We start from the raw sequence: 23,316 nt of genomic DNA on the forward strand, positions 1-23,316 counted from the left end.
GGTCATTCACCTGCTTCATGTGTGGGAAGCGATTCACTAATTCATTCACCTTGTTAACACACCAGTGGGTTCACGCTGATGGAATATCTTTTGAATGTATGGATTATACAAAGTGTTTTAAAATCTGTGGAGTTGATTTGCCATCAGCATGTTCACTCTGACAGGCACCCATCCAGAAGCTCTCACTGTGGGACTGGGTTCAGGTGATCATGTGAACTCAGTGTCCACCAGCGCATTGACTCTGAGGAGAATCGCTCACCTGCTCCATGTGTGGGGAGAGATTCACTCAGTTGTCCCACTTCAACACACATCAACTTGTTCACACTGATAAGGAACCTTTCAAAGTCCTGTTTGTGAGAAGTGAGTTAAATGCAAAATATATCTGCTGATACACAAACACATTCACACGGGTCACAGGCTGCTCGGGAACCCTCACAACATTGAACAAGCATTGAGATGAGCACCTGAAATGCCATAGCAGACAATACTATGATTTGATTTGATTTATTATTGTCACATGTATTAGTATACAATGAAAAGTATTGTTTCTTCCACCCTATACAAAGCATACCGTTCATAGAGAAGAAAAGGAGAGAGTGCAGAATGTAGTGTTACAGTCATAGCTAGGGTATAGAGAAATAATCCCTGATCCCCTTATTAATAAAGAACCTATCTATCTCTGTCTTAAAGACACTCAATAACCTGGCCTCCACAGCCTTCTGTGGTAAAGAGTTCCACAGATATACCACTCTCTGGCTGAAGAAATTCCTCACAAGGATAGTTCCTTTAGCCTGAGGTTGTGCCCTCTGGTTCTAGTTTTTCCTACTAGTGGAAATATCCTCTCCATGTCCACCCAATCCAGGCCTCACAGTATCCTGTAAGTTTCAATAAGATCCCCCCTCATCCTTCTTAACTCCGAGTACAGACCCAGAGTCCTTAACCGTTCCTCATACGACAAGCTCTTCATTCCAGGGATCATTCTTGTGAACCTCCTCTGGACCCTTTCCAAGGCCGGCGCATCCTTCCTTAGATATGGGGCCCAAAACTGCTCACAATACTCCAAATGGGGTCTGAACAGAGCCTTTTCCAGCCTCAGAAGTATATTCCTGCTTTGGATTCTAATTGCCTGATTAATTAGATATCTGACTCTGTGAAAACGAGGATAAACACAGTAAGAAGTCTCACAACAACAGGTTAAAGTCCAACAAGTTTATTTGGTAGCACAAGCCACTAGCTTTCGGAGCGCTGCTCCTTCATCAGGTAAGTGGGAATTCTGTTCACAACCAGGGCACAGAGACACAAACTCAATTTACAGAATAATGGTTGGAATGAGAATCTTTACAGGTCACTGCGCATGTTTTAGGCCCCGCCCCTCATTCACTCTGATTGGTTGGAGGACCAGCCGCTCCCGCTCGGTCCTCCAGGCCCGCCCCCTCTTCCTATTGGTCCAGAGCTGCCGTCAATTAGTCCCCGGGCATTGTGACGTTGGGCATGTGCAGTGCGGCTCATGTCCAGGGACAGGCGCTTGTTTGTCTGATCTTCAGGCGGGAAGGAGGCGGATAAGCGGAGGCAGCGTTAGGGGCAGTGGGTGGGAGGGGAGGCTCCACACACCCAGTGGAGGCTTCAACACCCCCAATAAGGAACTAGCGGCACCGCCTCAACACCCAACACAACGGCAGCTGCAGCGCTTTCTCCCGGGGCCAGGCCCCAGTGGACAAATGTGGCTTCAGGAAGGAAATGCAGCAATGGGTTTGTTAATGAGAATCATCTTTCACTCACTTTACTGACCCTGGAGCAGGAGGAGAGAATGGGGGGAATTTCTCTCCTGCACTCACACTGATGGATTTTGGAACCGCCTTTTACAGAGAGTTCAAAGGGGAGGATTTACACACAGAAAACTGAAATCTAACAAGACATCAAGATCTGAGAGAGTCACTTGATCAATCAGAACCTGGATATTACGGACCCTTGAGTGGAACCATTCAGCTCTGGGTCATTCCTATTCTCCATTGGGGTGCAGTACACCAGTAATCCAGAGGACAAGAATAATGTTCTGGGGATAATGGTTAAAAACATACCAGGATAGCTGGTGGAATTTAAATTCAGTTAATAATCTAGAATTCAATGCGAGTCTCAGTATTGGTAACTGTGAAGCCATTGTGATGAGTTGAGGGAAAATGCGTGGAATTGGAATTTGCAGCTTTGGGAAACAAGAGAGAAATAAGTATTCCCCACGAACTAGAATTATCTGTTCTGAATTTGTGTCCTGGACTGACCTGTATGAACTGGATTTTCAGAGTTACAAGTAGAGGACTAACAGACAGGAAACTCAAATCAAGCATCACTTCAAGATCTGACAATGACTCAATTCATCAGGATCTGAATACCATCGGCTTCTGAATGTGGAGGGAGAAATGTTTGTGTGTTCTGTCTGTGGGAAAAAAAATCAAACATCAGCGTAAGTGGAAAAGCATCAATCCCTCCCCCCCCCCCACCCCACACACACACACACACACACACACACACACACACACACAGTGTTCCAGTGCAGGGACTGTGGGAAATAATTCAATTACCCATTGTGTGGAAATTCATCGACGCACTCACACTGGGGAAAGACTGTTCACCTGCACCATGTGTGGGATGGGATTTTCTCATTTATCCAATCTGTAGACACCAGCGTAGTCACACCAATGTGAGATCTTTAAATTTTATAACTATGAGAATAGCTTTGAAAGCAACAATATCCTGCAGGAACACCAGCGCACTCATGCTGGAGTGAAGCCATTCACGTGCCCTATGTGTGGGAAAAGATTCATTCATTAACCAGTGAGTTCTTAATGGTGAGAGACCATTCGTGTGCCCTGTACATGGGAAAGGGTGTACTCAGTCATCTCATGTGTAAAGTTTAAAGTTGATCTATTCGTCACAAGTAAGGCTTACATTAACATTGCAATGGAGTTACTGTGAAATCTGAGACACTAGTTAGAGCACAGGTGACTGTAGATATTTTACTGGGGATTAGAAGGAAAGGATTTGCAGACAGGAAATTATCTGCTGATTTTACAGTCACTTAATTCATCAGGACTTGAATTTGAATGTGGAAGGAGAGATGTTTGTTCTGTCTGTTTGAAAAGATTTCGAACATCAGTGTGACTGGAAAAGCACCGAGACACACACACACCCGAGTGAGAGTGTTCCAGTGAACTGACTGTGGAAAGAGCTTTAACCACTTACACAGCCTGAAAAAACATCACATCATTCGCAGCGAGGAGAAACCATACACGTGTTCTGTGTGTGGATGAGGCTTCAACTGATTATCCAACCTGGAGAGACACAAGGACACCTGCACCATGGAGAAACTGTTGAAATGTGGGGACTGTGGAAAGGGATTCAGTTACCCTTCTGAACTGGAAACTCATCAACGCAGTCACACTGGAGAGAGGCCGTTCACTTGTTCTGAATGTGGGAAAGGATTCACTCGACTAACCCACCTCACTGCACACCAACTTATTCACATTGACATGAGACCTTTTAAATGTTCTGACTGTGAGAAGAGTTTTAAAACCAAATACAATCTTTCGACACACCATCGAGTTCACACTGGGGAGAGGTGGTTCACCTGTGCTGAGTGTGGGAAGGGATTCACTCAGTTATCCAGCCGGCATTCACACCGGCGAGTTCACACTGGAGAGAAACCATTCACCTGTCCTGAGTGCGGGACGGCATTCGCTCAGTTATGCAAAATGTTGGATCACCAGCGAGTTCACGCTGGGGAGAGGCCATTCACCTGCTGTGTGTGGGAAGGGATTCACTCAGTCATCCACCTTGCTGAGACACAAGCGCATTCACACTGGTGTGAGACCATTCACCTGCTCCGAGTGTGGGAAGGGATTCACCCAGTCTGCCCAACTCACTTCACACCAACGTGTTCACTCTGACACGAGACCTTTTAAATGTTCAGACTGTGAGAAGAGCTTCAAAGGCAAAATGGATCTGCTGATTCACCAGCGAGTTCACACTGGAGAGAGACCGTTTATCTGCTGTGTGTGTGGGAAGCGATTCACTCAGCATTCCCTCCGGCTGAAACACCAGCACAGTCACACCAGGGAGACATTATTCATCTGCTCAGTGTGTGGGAAAGGATTCACCCGTGCGAACACCCTGCAGAAACACCAGCGAGTTCACAAATGATTACAGGAGTTGGTTTCTGCTTTTATTGCTGCTGTTAATCACAAGACTGAACCATGCTCATTCTGACAGTTAGAGGTTGTTTCGGTTGAAGTTGAAGTTAATAATCCTTGTAACTACACTGGAGTTTAAGATTCTGAGTATAGATTAAATCAACTTTGTGTCAATCACACATGTTTGCGTCCTTGATTTCTCGAGGGTAAGAGGAGACTGATTACCGACTGTTCCATTGTTGGTTCTTTTCTGATACGTTTTGGAAGATGTGGCAAACGAAAGAGTAAGGAATGAGAGAAAGGTAAGAATTTGGGAAATGATAAACAGACTGTGACAGGAAGATAATGAAAGAGCAAATTATAGATTACATCAGTAGATGTGGTTAGACGCTACAAAAATATTAAAGGGACAAAACTAAAGGCTCTGCATCTAAACACACGTAGCTTTTGAAACACAACTGATGAACTGACAGCAGCACAAATATAAGGAAAGAATTATGAGTTGATCGCCATTAGAGAGACATAGAGTGGGGCCTGAATTTGTTCCTATTCATTCATGGGATGTAGGTGTCACTGGCTCACCCAGCATTTATTGACCACCGGTAATTGCCCCTGAGAAGTCAGTGGTGAGCTAAACATGTGTATGTGACATTCAGGAGGGACAGGAGTCTGGGAAACGGTGGAAGGGTGTCTCTGTTGATTATTGGCAGTATTAGCACATTAGGGAGGGATGATCTAAGTTCAGGAAACTAGGATGTTTGGAGTGGTTTGGTTTGAGATGAGGAAATGGTAAAGGCAAAATTCACTTGTGGGAGTGAGTGATGGACAGGCTTTCTAATTGTAACGACACGGTAGGACAGAGTACAAAGGAAAAGGTAATGGCAGTTTGTGGTAAAGCTACGGCAATAATCAAGAGGGATTTTAATCTATTTATAAACTGGGAAAGTCAGCTGGACGAAGGTCATGTAGATGAGTTCATAGAATGTTTTGGGGATAGTTTCTGGGAAGAGTACGTTTGAAAGCAGGCTTCACTCGCACTGGTATTATACAACAAGACTGGATTAATTGATGACTTCACAGTGAAAGCATCTCTAAGTATCAGTGATCTGAATATAAATTGCTGGCTATGGGCCAAGTGCTGGTAGATGTGATTAGATGGGAGTTCAGGTGTTTCTCGTGTGTTGGTGCAGACTCGATGGGCTGAAGGGCCTCTTCTGCACTCTATGATTCTATGAATGTATTGGAGATGAGGTAATGCTGCTTAAAGAGTTAAAGGTCTGTTTCAAGAACCATCTTGTGTTTACAAGTTGAGCTCTATTCGTGGAGATACTGAGTGCCCCTGGGGCAGGATTTTGGGAAGTTACTGTTAGTTCAGGAACCTCAGGAACATTCACACTTTTACCTGGGGTGATCCCCCAATTGAGGTGGCAAAACTTCCTCATGTATTTCACAGGTAAATCTTTTTCTTTTAAATAAACATTGTTATTATTTGCCATTTCAGAGTCCTGTCTTGCCTGATGGTAAACTCTCTTTTGAACTGAAGTGTTTCAGAGTCAGTCTGGAACTGAGTAATTAGGCTCAAGCAACCAAGTTAAACTGAATCTAAATTTTAATTGTCTGCCCGTTTAAGATTGACAGAGAATCTCGAGATGATGCAAGAAAGATTCACAAGAATGATACCAGAACTGAGAGTGCTTTTAAGTTAATGGAGAGACTAAACAGGTTGGGAATGTTTTCGTAGAATCATAGAATCCCTACAGTGCAGAAGGAGGCCCATTGAGTCTGCGGCGACTCTCCGACAATGCATCTACCTCATGCCCTATCCCCATAGCTTCATGTATTCACCCTGCTAATACCCCTAATCTACACATTTTTGGACACTAAGGGGCAATTCACCATGACCAATTCAACTAACCTACACATCTTTGGACTGTGGGAGGAAATTAGAGACCTGGAGGAAACCCACACAGACAAGGGGCAAATGTGCATATCCCACAGTCACCCAAGGCCTGGGGTTCCTGGTGCTGTGAGGCAGCAATGCTAGCCACTGTCCCACCATGCCACCCTATTCTCTGGAAAAGCCAAGGCTGAGTGCTGACCTGATAGAGATTATGAATGTATATGGCAGGATTGAAGTTATCAAGTAATCAAGTACAGGATACAAAATCAGAACTGAAAATTCTGGTTATCATTAGGCATGTTTGTCCCATTCAAACTATAAATCTCTGTCCTCTCACACCCACCTTCCTCCCCATTGATTGTTCCACTAATTCATCCTTTTCTCCTCCTGCTTTCTTTTTCAATTCCCTGCTGCAATTAGACTTTTGAATGGACCTAACATATATTAAATTAATCTTTCTCAACACCCTAGCTATGACTGTAGCACTACATTCTGCACCTTCTCCTTTCCTTCTCCCCATGTACTCTACGAACGATATGTTTTGTCTTTATAGTGTGCAAGAAGCAATACTTTTCATTGTATCCCAATACATGTGACAATAATAAATCAAATCAATTCTTCTCCACTTTATGTGCTAACTCTCGGTTTCAATTTCAGACTACCTCTTGCCCTCCCTAGTGTCTCACCCCAAAATTTCAATCTTTATGCCTGAAGGTGAACTGCTTTGCTAATGGGGCATCAATATATAATCTAGTGACTACCCACATGTGCTTTGTTTCTGGGTGCAGTCACTCCCGCCTCCACCTTTCATCCCAGTCCCAGGTGTTTGGAGACTGGGCTCCAGAGGAGTAATGGCGGCCGGATGCCCCACAATGCCTCGCGCTGGGGAAATCGCTCAGTAGCCCGGGCTCGAATCTGCGCATGTCCAAGGGAAAGGGGAATCTGCGCATGTGCGGAAATGTTTCTGACCCCTGCTTGAGGTGTTGACCAATGGAAATTCTTGGAAGACCGGAAGGACTCTGGTCCTCCAGCCAATCAGAGCGCGGTCTTTGTGACAATGCAGGTTGAGCTTCAGACGGAATCAAACTCCCTCCAAAGAGGCCAAGATCTGTGAGTCAAACACTTTCTTTTCTCCCCCTTTCCATTTCTTTTCTCATTCTGGGGGAAATTGGGGACTTGCAGCAACTGAAGGGTAAGGAAGTGAATCCAGGGAGGCTGCAGACTCTGGAAAGGTTGGCCCAGGTCTCTCGCTCTCTCTGAAAGACATTGACATCCTTTGCTCCCTCAGCTTGATACATTGATTTGTCTGGCTAAAAGGATGGTCTCGTTCCTAATGTTCACAATTAAAGGGCTGGTTTCTTCAGGAGATAGTTGACATTTAAGTGGAATATAGTAAGGTTTGGCATGTTTGGATATGTTTGGTGTAATCTGGTGTAAATTTATGATTCTTTGTGGGACAGTAATTTTATATAGCTCAGTGTTATGTCTAGTTTTGTTGTTAGGTACATATTAGATATATTATTTATGGTTCTGTGATAAATTTCATTTATTGTTATTTCAAATTTGTAATATAGCACTGTGGTGACATACCTTTCCAGACATTGATTAATTACAGCACAGAAGATGTTCATTCGAGTCCGTGCTGACTCTCTGTCGAGCAATCCAGCCAGTCCCATTCTCCCGCTGTACCCTTGTATCTCTGCAAGATTATTTCCTTCAGTTGTCCATCCAGTTGAGCTTGAAATCTTGGATCATCTCTAATTCCAGCATTCTCATAAGCAGCGAGTTTGTGTTTGTGAACACTCAGCACCTTAATGAAGTTCTTACTGACATGGTCATGAAGCTCTGAGCAAGTAATACAGCAGTGTTTATTCAACACATGTTTTCCTCCAGAATCTGTACCTATGGGTTGTGTTTGTATTGAGTCTGGCAGTCTGCATCAAGGTTTTCAGGTCTCCAGGTCAGGAAGCAGTGAGTAGGGGTCGGCCACTCAGCATCAATCAGCACCTTCAGGAGAATTGTGAGGGTGTATATTAGATACAGCAGAGTGAGAGCAGAGGGAATATGTGAGATTGAGGTTTACAACTTTTGGTGAACAAAATAGGAATGAATGTTCAACTGAAACTAGAATCGTGTGTTCTGAATTTCTCTGCTGTACTGACAGTGCTGACTTTTCTAAATTCCTTTTACAGGTTTTGAGAAGGAGAAGATTTGCGATAGAAATCTGAAACCAAACGTCACACCGAGACCTGACACATTCACTCGATTCAAAAGGACCTGAATATCATCGCTCTTTCAGTCTCGAATTGAGTTGAAGTATGTACAGATGGAGGGCGTTGATTGGATCATTATATGAGTGTGTATGAAAAAAGCGTGTATAAAGAAATGGTGTTCTGTCTGCGTCAAAAGGTTTAAATATGTGACTGGAAAAGCATCAAGACACACAGATCTGAGTGAGAGTGTACCAGCGAACTGACTGTGGAAAGACCATTAACCAATTACACACCCTGAAATAAATATCACACCATTCACAGGGAGGAGAAACCATACTCGCTTTGTGTGTGTGGACAAGGCTTCAATTGATCATCAAACCTGGAGAGACACAAGGACACCCGCACCATGGAGAAACCGTGGAAATCTGGGGACTGTGGGAAAGGATTCAAAGCTCCATCTCAACTGGAAATTCACCGACACATCCACACTGGGAAAAGACCTTTTATCTGCTTTGAGTGTGGGAAGAGATTCACTCAGTCATCGCACCTGCAGACACACAAGCGAGTTCATAGTGGGGAGAGGCCATTCACCTGCACTGAGTGTGGGAAGGGATTCAAGGATTCATCTACCCTGCGGACACACCAGCGAGTTCACACCAGGGAGAGACCATTCACCTGTGCTGAGTGTGGGAAAGGATTCACTCAGTTATCCAACTTGCTGACACACCAGCGAATCCACACTGGAGAGAGACCATTCATCTGCTCTGAGTGTGGGAAAGCGTTCACTGAGTCATCCTGTCTGCTGACACATCAACGCAGCCACACCAGGAAGAGGCTGTTCACCTGCGCTGAGTGTGGGAAGGGATTCACACGGTCACCTCATCTGCTGACACACCAGCGAGTTCACACTGGGGAGAGGCCATTCACTTGCTCCGTATGTGGGAAGGGATTCACTCAGTCATCCAACCTGCTGACACACCAGCGAGTTCACAGCAGGAAGAACCCATTCACCTGCTCCAAGAGAAGGATTCATTGAGTCATCCAGTCTGCTAAAACACCAATGTGGTCGCACTGGGGAAAGACCTTTGATATGTTTTGTGCATGAGAAGAGATTCACTGATTCATCCAACCTGCTGAGACACCAGCAAGTCCACATTGAGGAGAGGCCATTCCCCTGCCCTGAGTTTAGGGAACGTCATCAGTCATCCAACTTGCTGACACACCAACAAGTTCACACCGATTAGAGACCTTTTCTTTTTAATCACAGAATTCCTACAGTGCAGAAGGAGGTCACTCGGCCCATTGAGTCTGCACCGACCACAATCCCAACCAGGCCCCACTCCAGTAAACCTACACATTTACCCTGCTAATCCCCCTGACACTAAGGGGCAATTTAGCATGGACAAGCAACCTAACCGGCACATCTTTAGAAGGTGGGAGGAAACCGGAGCACCCGGAGGAAACCCACACAGACACGAGGAGAACATGCAAACTCCACACAGTCACCCGAGGCTGGAATTGAACCCGGATTCCTGCCCTGACTATGGGTGTTAATTGAATCAATTGAGTTTAAGAATGTACAGATGGAGGGCTTTGATCAAATAATTATATGAGTATGTTTGAAGAAAGTATGTATAAAGAGTTGGGAGTTAAATCTATTCCAAGTAAAGATTGGTTCCAGTTTCTTCCTTCACCATAAGGCTGTTAGGATTATAACATGGTAACAGAGAATGTTTGTCCAATGGTGAAGTTTGGAAACTGGAGGAAAGTATATTTCAGACAGAAGTTTACAGTCCCAGCAGCTTTTGTGTGAGATGAAAGCCAGTGGGAATTGTCAGGGTCTGATTACCCGCCGATGTTCTCGGAGCCTGAACCATACGACCAGTGGAAGAATGAAGTGGAGATGTGGACATGGGTTACATCCCTAACAATGAGAAAACAAGGTCTGGCCTTGGCATTGCCACTGTCTAACGAAAGGAAAATTGGCAGCAAAACATTTTCTGAGCTGGAAATCCACTGATCAAGGTTTGGATCTTTTACTCGGTTTCATTGATGAGATTTACAAGAAAGATGATCTGATGGGTGCCTGTGAAGCATAGTCAGACTTTGTCAAGTTTTGAATGAGGGTGTAAGTATATTTAGCAGATCTGGATATCACAAAAAAGACAGGATTGGAAAAGCACTAATAGGTGAATGAATCTCAGGAATGACGGGGAAACAGATACCGTGAAATTCCCCTGGTCGTCGCAGTCCGGCGCCTGTTCGGGTCAATGCACCTAACCAGCACGTCTATCAGAACGTGGGAGGAAACCGGAGCACCCGGAGGAAACCCACTCAGACATGGGGAGAACATGCAAACTCCACAGAGACAGTGACCCAAGCCGGGAATCGAACCCGGGTCCCTGGCACTGAGGCAAAAGTGCTAACCAGTGTGCTACCCTTCCGTCCCAGAGATAAAGACCGTAACCAGTCTTAAAGCTACGCAAACAATTTTCTTATCCTTGTTAAAGATTAAAAATCCCGCAAAAAGATGCAGGAGAGTTGATGAAGAGTATCTGAGGCTCAGAGAACAGACTAATGCAAAGTGTGGAATGTGTGAAAAGTATTGAAGGATGCTGTCACATCCGATTGTAAAGCTGCCCTTGGCACATGACCTTAACGAGGTATTTACGTGGATCGAAAGGTATGAGACAAAGACAGAAATATTTTCATTCTACACATGATCGACAGGGTGATCCAATTTAGTCTTTCTCCAATAATACATGGCAAGGACAAAAGGATGATTCTAGACCAAGTGATGGAGAAGTGGACAGGGACTGGACCTGGGGCACCAGCTAAGTTTCTGACTGATAATGGAGGGGAATTTGTTAATGATGAGTTTGGAGAAGTGTGAAAACATGAACATTCTGGTCATGAACACGGCAGCTGAAAGTCCTTTCAGTGATGGACTCTGTGAAAGGAATCACACGGTGATCGATGAAATGCTGCAGAAAATCTCAGCTGATCAGCCAAACTGCAAGTTGATAACTGCACTGGCCTGGACGATTCAGGGAAAGAATTCACTTCAGGTGGTTGGAGGGTAGAATCCCTGTTAATTGGTCTATGGGAGAAATCCCAAATTACCCTCTGTGCTGGGCGATCGCCCTCCTGCTTTAGAAGGGACGACAATTAGTATAAATTTTATTCATATTATCAGATTGTTTCATTAAAGTAAGTGCTCGAGCTAAGAAATTATTGTGGATCCTAGAACAGCAGTGTCCTATAATGTAATACTTTGTACATTTTGTTTCTTTGATTCATTGTGAAATATGTTGCTGTGTATTGTTCTGATCCTAATCAGGATTGTTAATGTTTAAAGAGAAACTCAAATACCCAGTGATTAACAAAGAATTGCAACACAAGATTCCACATTTTTAAACAAGAACAAAATTTATACAACAAAATATTAAAAGCCAGCACCATGAACATAGCATAAGTCTTTCAATGATCAGATTATTTCATGAAGAGAATATTAACAACTTATTGTGGTTCTGAGGAGAGGGGTGTCTTTATATGTAATGCTTTGTACAAAAGGAGGAAAGTCACATTTTTTCTTCTTTGCTTTGCTCTGAAACATTGTTTGTGTGAATGTTTTGTGATCCCGGTCGGGATAATTAAAATTTAAAGAAAATTGTGAACACCCAGTGACTAACTAAAAGAATTACATGAAAAGATTTAACATTTTTAAACAAAAACAAACTTTACTGTGGATATAAAACAAAATAAAATTTAAGAATACAGCACTCCAAACTGAATACTGTCATCGATAAAGATGGTATAAACCTGTTTTTTAACCTCACCCCAAAAGTTTTTCTTTATACTTAATGATATCTTGAAAGTTCAATTATGTTCCTGGGACTCTCAAAGGAATGTCAAAGCTCTGCAGAATTCACTTTAATTTTCCTCACTCTTCCAGCTATTCTCCAGGCTCCAAGATTTTACGGAGGGCCTTTCCATTAGCTTTTGGCTAAACAATTCTACAATTTTCCTTTGAGACCTCAAAACTGTAGACTCCTCAGTCCAACCGTGGGCTTCGCTGCTTTCTTGCTGAGGGATTTAAACATTGGCAGCACCCCTGATTCCCAATGACCCAGTGGCTTCTGGTCCCACAGCTGGTTCACAGCTCCTGGTTCCATAGCTGACGGCCTCCAAGCTAACTGCAGACTGCTTGCTTTCTGTGAGAAACACCCAGAATTCCAACCAGGGCTCACTTATCCCCGTGCTAACACATCTGTTGGGATGTCTGATAGATATTTAGCTTCAAAACTAAACCTTTTTTTCCTGAGGTCTGCATGAAGAATTCCGCTCTCTAACAAAGACAGGGCACTCACTGTCAGAACCAAAGTCTCCAGGTCTCCAGCTAAAAGAGCCCAGCTGCCCTTTTACACTTCTCACCCTTCGAGTTTTGACATCTTAAACCAACATTGGCCACGTCTTGTGAATGTGAATCCCCTTAGGGTGTTTCTGTCAGATTCTCAGTGCAGGTTTTCCATTTACCTTAAGTTTTAAAAAAAGCAATTGTTGAACTAACTCATACTTCTAAAACATAGGAATTATGAAATTAGATCTTTGCAACACCTTCCCCATGAAGAAATGAAAATGTATCATCCTCGTATTATCCCATTTGAAACATTACAATGTAGACTCGAAAGATTGGCTCTTCTCTCTCCCGATAGATGCTGTCAGACCTGCTGAGATTTGCCAGCATTTTGTGTTTTTGTTTCAGATTCCAGCATCCACAGTATTTTGCTTTTAACAATGTACAACATGCTGTATATCTAAATAGTTGTGATCTTATCAAATGATGAAGCAGGCTCAAAGAGCCAAATGGCCAACTCCCGTTCCAAAGTCTAATGTTTAATTACCTTATAACCTGCAATAGACATAATAATCCCCCCATTGTCCACTTCACAGTCACAAGTCCAGCTTGGTAACAGCACACTGCTGGGTTCCATGTCCAGGAATCTCAGTCCACTGAAGATGGAAATTACTGCTTGCAGTGTTTTCTGAAGTTTTTCTTCTTATAATAATTATTGTGCAAAGTTCCTCCTGCAAGAGGAGAGTCCTCATTGCTGTTCATCTGTGAATTTTCAACTTCAGTTTTGAAAACAGTCTGTTCAGAGTGCACGTTTTGAACTTTATTTTCTTCCATGTTTGCAGTTTCTCCATTGTTTAAATCCAGAGAGAATATTCCACTCAATTCCACATTGAAATGTCTTCTTCTTGCTCTGTTGTAGCTGCAGCTTCATTTTTAATTTCATTTCCCAGAATCTCACATTCTGGATGCTCTTTTGGAGAGAGCAAGTTCAAAATGGCTTCTTTTTGTGTCAACAACTCTTTCCTTCATTGGACAAAATCTTCTTCAGCCAAACTGTTGTTAAAATGCATTTTATGTTCAAGCAAAAATGTTGACCATTCCCATTTGGAGACGATGTGTTCTCGGGCTTCAGAAACAGAGGAATTGAGAACAAAAGCAGGGAGGTTATGCTGATAGTTTCTAAAGCTCTGGGTGAGGCCACAACAGAACACTGAGCTCAGTTCTGGTCACCACACCTTTGGAAGGACGTGAGGGTCCTGGAGAGGGTGCAGAGGAGATTTACCGAAATGGTTCCAGGAATGAGGAATTTTATCCACAAGGCTAGGCTGGAGAAGCTGGGGTTGTTCTCCTTGGAGAAAAGGAGATGGAGGGGAGATTTGCTCGAGGTGTACAAAATTAAAATAGGATTAAATAATGTGAGAAGGTAAAGTGATGTGAGTAAGGTAATGTGAGAAGGTGGGGCGGCACGATGGCACAGTGGTTAGCACTGCTGCTTCACAGCTCCAGGGACCTGTGTTCGATAACCAGCTTGGGTCACTGTCTGTGTGGAGTTTGCACATTCTCCTCGTGTCTGCGTGGGTTTCCTCCGGGTGCTCCGGTTTCCTCCCACAGTCCAAAGAAGTGCGGGTTAGGTTAATTGGTCATGCTAAAATTGCCCCTTAGTGTCCTGAGATGCGTAGGTTAGAGGGATTAGCGGGTAAATGTGTAGGGATATGGGGGTAGGGCCTGGGTGGGATTGTGGTCGTTGCAGACTCGATGGACCAAATGGCCTCTTTCTGCACTGTAGGGTTTCTGTGATTCTATGATAAAGCTGTTCCCATTAGCTGATGGTGCAAGGATAAGGATGCAGAGATTTATATATTCTTAGCGAGAGATGCAGGGGGATGTGAGAAAGGGATGTTTTATGCAATGAGGGGGAATGAGCTGGAACTCACTGCCTGTGAGGGTGGTGGAAGCAGAGACGATGAACGATTTCACAAGGAAAATGGACGGACACTTGCAGGAAATAGAATTGAAAGGATAAAGGGATAGAACGGGGCAATGGGACTGACCGGTTTACCCCATGAGAATAATTCCAGAACTGAGAGCATTTAACCCTCTGAAAACACCGGTGTTACTTTTCTCTGGAAAACTGAAGACTGATGGAAGTCTTCAAGATTATGAAGGGGTTCAATAATCCAGTACGGATTTAATAAAAAACACCTTTACCAGCGAGTGGAGAGAATGTAGAACTCACCACCACAGCGAGTGGTTGAGGTGAACAGCATGAATACATTGAAGGGGAAGCTCGATACATGAGGGAGAAAGGAATAGAAGGATATGCTGATGGGGGGAGATGAAGAGGGGTGGGTGGAGGCTCATGTGGAGCATAAATACTGACACAGACCAATTGAGCCGACTGGCCTGGCCCTGTGCTGTAGACTCAATGGAACAGAGACTAATGTATTTATTTTAGATCTACTTGAAGTGATAGGGGAAATAGGATTTACTATCCAGAATAAAATAAATTTCCTTCATCAGCTTGTGTGGTTCATTTGTGGAAATCTGCTCTCCCAGTCCACTGGAAGCAAAGTTGTGAGAAAGACCAATCCAGCAGAGCTGGACCTTCTGATCCAGGATCTTCGAACCCTCCCAATTCACCAACTATCAGAATGAACATGGTTCAGTCCTGGGTGTGATTAACAGCAGCAATAACAGCAGAATCCAATCCCTGTCATCACTTGTGAACTCGCTGGTGGTTGCGCAGGTAGGTTGACCGACTGAATCTCTTCCCACACTCAGAGCAGGTGAATGTCCTCTCCGCAGTGTGAAGACGCTGGTGTAACTGCCGGCTGGATGAATCAATGAATGCTTTCCCACACTCAGAGCAGGTGGGTGGCCACTCCCCAGTGTGAATCCGCTGGTGTGCCTTCAGGTAGGATGACCGACTGAATCCCTTTCCACACTCGGAGCAGGTAAACGGCCTCTCTTTGGTGTGAACTCGTTGGTGTATCCGCAGGCTTGATGAGTCAATGAATGCCTTCCCACACTCAGTACAGGTGAACGGCCTCTCCCCAGTGTGAGTGCGTTGGTGTATCCGCAGGTTGGAGGAGTGAGAGAATCCCTTGCCGCAATCAGAGCAGGTGAACGGCTTCTCCCCGGTGTGAACTCGCTGATGTGCCTGCAAGTGAGATAACCGACTGAATCCCATCTCACACTCAGAGCAAGTGAATGGCCTTTCCCCAGTGTGAATTCGCTGGTGTGTCAGCAGATCAGATGAAGTAGTGAAGGTCTTCCCACACTCGGAGCAGGTGAACGGCCTCTCCTTGGTGTGAACCCGCTGGTGTCTCAGCAGGTGGGATGAATGAGTGAATCCCTTACCACAATCACAGCAGGTGAACGGTCTCTCCCCAGTGTGAGTGCGTCGATGAATTTCCAGCTGAGACGGGGATTTGAATCCCTTCCCACAATCCCCACATTTCCACGGTTTCTCCATGGTGCGGGTGTCCCTGTCTCCAGGTTTGTTGTTCAGCTGAGGTGGCCACACAAAGCGTCTGTACAATCTCTTCCTGGTGTAAATGGTGATGGTCTTTCAAACTATGTAACTGTCACTGGAACAGTCTCACCCAGATGTTTGTGTCTTGCTGCTTTTCCAGTCACACTGATGTTTAAAACTTTCTGAAGCAAAGAGAACAGAAAGACATTTCTCCTTCCAGATTCAAAGGCTAATGATATTCAGAGCCTGATAATTGAGTGACTCTGTCAATTCTTCACTTGATGCTTGATTTGAATTTTGTGTCTGCAAATCCTCCCCCTTTGAAGATCCTGTAAAAGAGGTTTACAAATTTCATCACCGTCAGTTAAGGATAGAATCTACAATTGGCAGTCGTTAATTTCTATGAAGCATTATTTTCTATCTTGTTCCCCGAAAGCTGTAAATAACTGTCCCACACTCTTGCTGCATTACCTGGAGTATTGTGTGGAGCTTTTGTCTCCTTACTAAAGGATGGATACATAAGAACATAAGAAATGGGAGCAGGAGTAGGCCATCTAGCCCCTCGAGCCTGCCCCACCATTCAATAAGATCATGGCTGATCTGAAGTGGATCAGTTCCACTTACCCGCCTGATCCCCATAACCCCTAATTCCCTTACCGATCAGGAATCCATCTATCCGTGATTTAAACATAGTCAACGAGGTAGCCTCCACCACTTCAGCGGGCAGAGAATTCCAGAGATTCACCACCCTTTGAGAGAAGAAGTTCCTCCTCAACTCTGTCCTGAACTGACCCCCCCTTTATTTTGAGGCTGTGCCCTCTAGTTCTAGCTTCCTTTCTAAGTGGAAAGAATCTCTCCACCTCTACCCTATCCAGCCCCTTCATTATCTTATAGGTCTCTATAAGATCCCCCCTCAGCCTTCTAAATTCCAACGAGTACACTTGCAATAGAGGGAGTGGAGCAAGGGTTCATTTGACAAATCCCTGGAAGGATGGGAGTTTCCTAGGAGGAGACTGGGCCTCTATTCTCTCAAAGTTTCGAAGAATGAGGGCTGATCTTCTATCACTCAACTGAGTTGAGGAGGAACTTCTTCACACAAAGGGTTGTGAATCTGTGTAATTCCCTGCCCAGTGAAGCAGTTGAGGCTACCTCATTGAATGTTTTTAAGGCAAGGATAGATACATTTTTGAACGGTAAAGGAATTAAGGGTTATGGGGAGCGGGCGGGTATGTGGAGCTGAGCCCACAAAAAAATCAGCCACGATCTTATTGAATGGCGGAGCAGGCTCGAGGGGCCAGATGGCCCACTCCTGCTCCTAGTTCTTATGTTCTTATAATAACTCCAGATGTATCAATGTTGTTATGATCCTTATGAGTACAATAACCTTAAAATTAACATTCCCAGACAAACCCAGTGCAATAAAGCAAAGAGAAAGATTTCACCTTCTAATAAATCTTGCAATAATCAAATTAAAATCAACATCAATGAATCATGCATTAACAGACAAACAGTATTTGAATAGACAGGATAAATTTGTCTTTAAATATCTCAGACAATAAAACAGGTTCCACAAAATCACAAACATTTTCCCCCTCACCATATTTGGCTCTAATTCCAGTTCCAGAGTCCCACAACTCTCTGTATTTCCCAGAGGGAGAAAGAAAGTGTTTTCCTCACAGATGTTGCCCAGAGGAGGAGGTTTGAGTCTGTGTGTGAAGTTTGAGTGTGTGTGTGAAGTTTGAGTCTGTGGTGAAGTTTGAGTCTGTGTGTGAAGTTTGAGTCTGTGGTGAAGTTGGAGTCTGTGGTGAAGTTTGAGTCTGTGGTGAAGCTACAAACAGAAGCTGTTCTGTTTCAAATCAAACTGCGGGACTTGGAAGAAAATGATGGGAAGATTTTGCAAAGTCCCCTCCCCCACTCCCTCAGCTGGCAGCCCAGCACGCAGGCGCAGAGAGCGCTGCTGAGCCGAGCTGTCCGGAGCAGGCGCAGAGAGCGCTGCTGAGCCGAGCTGTCCGGAGCAGGCGCAGTGCGGCTGCCGCCAGCGGTCGCTCTCGATCTCTTTTTGAAGCAGCAGCCGCCGCAGAGAGAGGGGGGAGGGGGGAGATCACCGAGCAGCTTCTCGCTCTGGCCGGAGCCGGTTGCCTGGAAACCTTGGCTCGAGGAAGCACAGGGGGAATGGAAACAATGGGAGGGGGCGTGTCCGCGCGCCTGGGCCTGCGCACTGGAACCCCACGACGTCATGGCAGAGCAGACCGATTCCTATTGGCTGATTCTAGCGTAGACGTTCCCAACGCTCAGTCTCCCATTGGAGGAAAAAGACAACATTGCGGATTGGACAACAGCTCCACGCGTTCGGAGGTCAAAGTGTCTCCGGCCCCACGTGGGCTCGGGTTTCGCTGCCTATTGTCTTCATTGACCAATGGCAAGAGCTGGAGGACCGGAAGAACTCTGATCATCCAGCCAATCAGTGGCGGGTTTGTGCCAATGGCTGCACGGGTCATCCTGATTGTCTGAACGTGGAGCTGGTCAAGCGGCTGCTTCCCTCTTTCTGAAGATTGAGCTTCACACATTACAAATTTCTCCCCTGTCCAACATCCGTGAGTAAAACACTTTCCATTTCTTTTCTCATTCTGGGGGAAATTGGGGACTTGCAGCAACTGAAGGGAAAGGAAGTGAATCCAGGGAGGCTGCAGACTCTGGAAAGGTTGGCCCAGGTCTCTCTCTCTCTTAAAGACATTGACATCCTTTGCTCCTCCAGCTTGACACATTTATTTGTCTGGCTAAAAGGATGGTCTCTTTCCTAATGTTCACAAGTATAGGGGTGGTTTCCCCAGTGGATGGCTGACATTTAAGGGGACAGTAAATTAATATAGCACACAGATATACCTGGTGTTGTTGTGGTACATATTAGACATATTATTTATGGTTCTGTAAAAATGTTTACTGTTATTTCTACATTTTAATATAGTACTGATATCTTTAGGGCCCTTGCGAAAAGATTCAGCAATTCCAGTCCTTCCCAATGCTTCATCGAGCAATCTAGTCAGCTCCATTCCTCCCTAAATAACTGTACTTGTGGAAGTTTATTTGCTTCAAATATCCACCTGTTTCGTTTTGAAATAAGTTACCACTGCTTCCACGATCGTCTTAGGCAGAGAAGCAGATTATCGCTTTCTAAATAATGTCCCCTGAAGCTGTATTGCTAATTAAAAAATAGAGTATGGTAGAGCACACATTTTTCATCCAGTTATATACATGATGTGGAGATGCTGGTGTTGGACTGGGGTGGGCACAGTAAGAAGTCTCACCACACCAGATTAAAATCCAACAGGTTCATTTGGAATCACCAGTTTTCGGAGCGCTGCTCCTTCATCATGTGTCTCACCTGATGAAGAAGCAGTGCTCCGAAAGTTCATGATACCAAACAAAGCTGTTGGACTTTAACCCAGTTATATATATTCACATGAGATATAATATATATTTCAGCGGACTGCGTGTTAAGATTTTCACGTATATTTGAAGCTGTCGATTAGAATGAATCATTCCCTTCACTATCATTTTTTTAAAACAGTAAATGAATTAAGGGTTATGGTGAGCGGGTGGGTAAGTGGAGCTAAGTCCATGAAAAGATCAGCCATGATCTTATTGAATGGCAGAGCAGCTCGAGAGGTTCAGTGGCCTACTCCTGCTCCTAGTTCTTAAGTTCTTATAATTAGAACATAGAACATTACAGCGCAGTACAGGCCCTTCGGCCCTCGATGTTGCGCCGACCAGTGGTACCAATCTAAAGCCCCTCTAATCTACACTATTCCAATATCATCCATATGTTTATCCAATAACCACTTGAACGCTCTCAATGTTGACGAGTCCACCACTGCTGCAGGCAGGGCATTCCATGCCCTTACTACTCTCTGAGTAAAGAACCTACCTCTAACGTCTGTCCTATATCTCTCACCCCTCAATTTAAAGCTATGTCCCCTCATGCTAGCCAACACCATCCGTGGAAAAAGGCTCTCACTATCCACCCTATCTAATCCTCTGATCATCTTGTGTGCCTCTATTAAGTCACCTCTTAACCTTCTTCTCTCTAACGAAAACAACCTCAAGCCCCTCAGCCTTTCCTCATACGATTTTCCCACCATACCAGGCAACATCCTGGTAAATCCCCTTTGCACCCTTTCCAACACTTCCACATCTTCCACATCCACATTGTTTGGCTGATATTTGGGACAACAGAATGAAAATGGCGAAAATTGCTGGAATTTTACCAGCACGCCAACCCGAGGCTCGTAGGATCCCGTCGGAGAATGCCATTCTGCAAACCTCACCTGCCCCAATTCCGAGGCAGACGTGCCAGTAAAATTTCAGCCAATGTGTCTGGATGGATTTTTGAGGAATTATAGAGGAAAGAAGATTCCATAGAAACTAGAATTTTTGGTTTTGAATTTCTATTCTGCACCAAATGACAACTTTCATGAACTTCTTTTACAGAATATCAGGAGGCGATTTGCAGACATAAATCCCAAAAGACATTAAGCAATGGCGTAACTGGAAAAGCACCGAGACACACACACACACAGCCGAGTGAGTGCTTCAGTGAACTGACTCTGGAAAGAGCTTTAACCAGTTACACAGCCTGAAAGAATATCACACCATTCACAGTGAGGAGAAACAGTACACGTGTTGTGTGTGTGTGAACGAGGCTTCAACTGATCATCGAACCTGGAGAGACACAAGGACACCTGCGTCATGGAGAAACTGTGGAAATGTGGGGACTGTGGGAAGAAATTCAGATACCCATCAGAGCTGGAGATTCATCGACGGAGTCACACAGGGGAGAAACCATTCATCTGTTTCAAATGTGGGAGGGGATTCAGTAATTCATCCAACTTATTGAAACACAAACGGGTTCACACTGAGGAGAGGCCATTCACCTGTTCTGACTGTGGGAAGGGATTCAAATCCTTATCAGTGCTACAGATTCATTGGCGGATTCACACTGGAGAGAGGCCATTCACCTGCTCCGAGTGTGGGAAGGGATTCACTCATTCATCCAACTTTCTGACACACAAGCGCGTTCACACTGGGGAGAGGCCATTCTCCTGCTCTGTGTGTGGGAAGAGATTCAGTGATTCATCCAGCCTGCGGAAGCACAAGCAAGTTCACACCGGGGAGAGGCCTTTCTCCTGCTCTGTGTGTGGGAAGAGATTCAGTGATTCATCCACCCTGCGGAAGCACGAGCGAGTTCACACTGGGGAGAGACCATTCACCTGCTCAGTCTGTGGGAAAGGATTCACTCGGTCATCCCACCTGCTGATGCATCAACGAGTCCACACCGGGGAGAGGCCGTTCACCTGCACCGTGTGTGGGAAGGGATTCAGTGCATCATCTACCCTGCAGAACCACCAGGCAGTTCACACTGGAGAGAGGCCATTCACCTGCTCCGTGTGTGGGAAGGGATTTACTAGGTCCACTAGTCTGCTGGCACACCAGCGAATTCACTCTGGAGAGCCTGTTCACCTGCACTGAGTGTGGGAAAGGATTCACTCATTCCTCCAGCCTCTGGAAACACCGGCGAGTTCACACCGGGGAGAGGCCATTCATCTGCTGTGTGTGTGGGAAAGGATTCTGAGTCGTCCAGTCTGCGCGCACACCGTCGAGTTCACACTGGGGAGAAGCCTTTCACCTGCTCTGAATGTGGGAAGGGATTTGCTGATCCTTCCAGCCTGCGGAAACACAAGCAAGTTCACACGGAGGAGAGAGGCTGTTCACCTGCTCTGAGTGTAGGAAAGGATTCACTGAGTCATCCAACCTGCTGAGACATTATGGCAGTCACACCGATTAGAGACCTTTTAAATACTCTGACTGTGGGTGTTAATTGTATAATTTGGGGTTAAATATATACAAGCAGTGGACATTGATTAGATGTTTACATGAGCACATATAGACACTTACTGACAGAGCATGGAATGGTATTAGGAGTTATATACCTGTAATGTTTCACTCTGTGAATAAATCTATACCAAGTAAAGATTGGAACCAGTTTCCTCCTTCACCAGAAGGTGGTCAGGATTATAACGTGGTAACAGAGAATGCTTAAAAATACCTGATGTTTCCAATCTGAATGTTTGAGAAGGAATAATGAAAGCTTTGATAAAAATCAGAAGGGAAAGATGCAAATTATCTTAAAACTACACAGACAATTTGTTCACACTACTTGCCAAAGATTAAAAATCCTGCTTCAAGATGCAGGAGCAGTTGATGAAGAGTATCTGAGACTCATACAAGAGACCAGTGCAAAGTGTACAATGTATAAAAATTATTGGAGGATGCCATCACATCCCAACAGTGAACCTTCCCTTGGCACTTGGGGCTGGAGCTGTGGCACCAGCTCAGTTTCTGAATGATGAGTTTTGAGACGTGTGTGAAAACATGAACATTCTGGTCAGGAACACGGCAGCTGAAATTCCTTTCAGTGATGAACTCTGTGAAAGGAATCACACGGTGATCGATGAATTGCTGCAGAAAATCTCAGCTGATCAGCCAAACTGCAAGTTGATAACTGCACCGGCCTGGACGATTCATGTAAAGAATTCACTTCAGATGGTTGGAGAGTATAATCCCTGTCAATTGGTCTGTGGGAAAAATTCCAAATGACCCTCTGTGCTGGGGATAACCCTCCTGATTCAGAAGGGACGACAATTAGTCCAATTTTTATTCATTTATTATCTGATTGTTTCACTGGTGCTCGAGCTAAGAAATTATTGTAGATCCTCGATGAGGGGTGTCTTATAGTGTAATACTTTGTACAAAATAAAGACCATCATGGTTTTATTTTTCAAATAGTTTTGAAATATTGTGTGTTGTTATAATTCGGGTCGAGAACATTAACGTTCAGTGAGAAATCCAAACACCCATCACAAGATTCCAGGTTTTTAAACAAAATCAAACTTCACTGAATATAAACAGAATATTTAAAACCAGCTCGATGAATTATATTTTGTAAAGATTTATTCTGTAAACTCAGTTCTGACTCAAAACATGAACTCTGTTTTCACTCTCTACAGATGCTGCCAGACCTGCTGACGTTTTGCAGCATTTTTCAGTTTTTGTACTTTTTAACCCTTACTCCTCGACAAGAGTGCCCTTATACTTAATATCTTGAATGTTCATTCACTTCTGTTCCTGGG

General features: G+C 44.5%; 2 protein-coding genes across 2 annotated transcripts in view; one reads left to right on the forward strand and one right to left on the reverse strand.

Moving 5' to 3' along the window:
* LOC144484869 (uncharacterized) overlaps positions 1 to 23,316 on the reverse strand; it is an 80,910-nt gene that overhangs the window by 50,938 nt on the left and 6,656 nt on the right. The window contains 1 exon segment of the mRNA XM_078203230.1: positions 15,375 to 16,142. Coding sequence (XP_078059356.1) covers positions 15,375 to 16,142 — 768 coding nt within the window.
* Positions 20,876 to 21,655, forward strand: LOC144484862 (uncharacterized). The gene has a single exon (XM_078203225.1). It carries the CDS (start codon positions 20,876 to 20,878, stop codon positions 21,653 to 21,655), a length of 780 nt encoding a protein of 259 aa, XP_078059351.1.

This window comes from Mustelus asterias, unplaced genomic scaffold (genome assembly GCF_964213995.1).
Source record: "Mustelus asterias unplaced genomic scaffold, sMusAst1.hap1.1 HAP1_SCAFFOLD_130, whole genome shotgun sequence".
NCBI classification, from domain to species: domain Eukaryota; kingdom Metazoa; phylum Chordata; class Chondrichthyes; order Carcharhiniformes; family Triakidae; genus Mustelus; species Mustelus asterias.

Coding starts and splice junctions, on each gene's coding strand:
- LOC144484862 (XM_078203225.1), top strand. CDS start 20,876: ATGGAGAAACTGTGGAAATGTGGGGACTGTGGGAAGAAATTCAGATAC.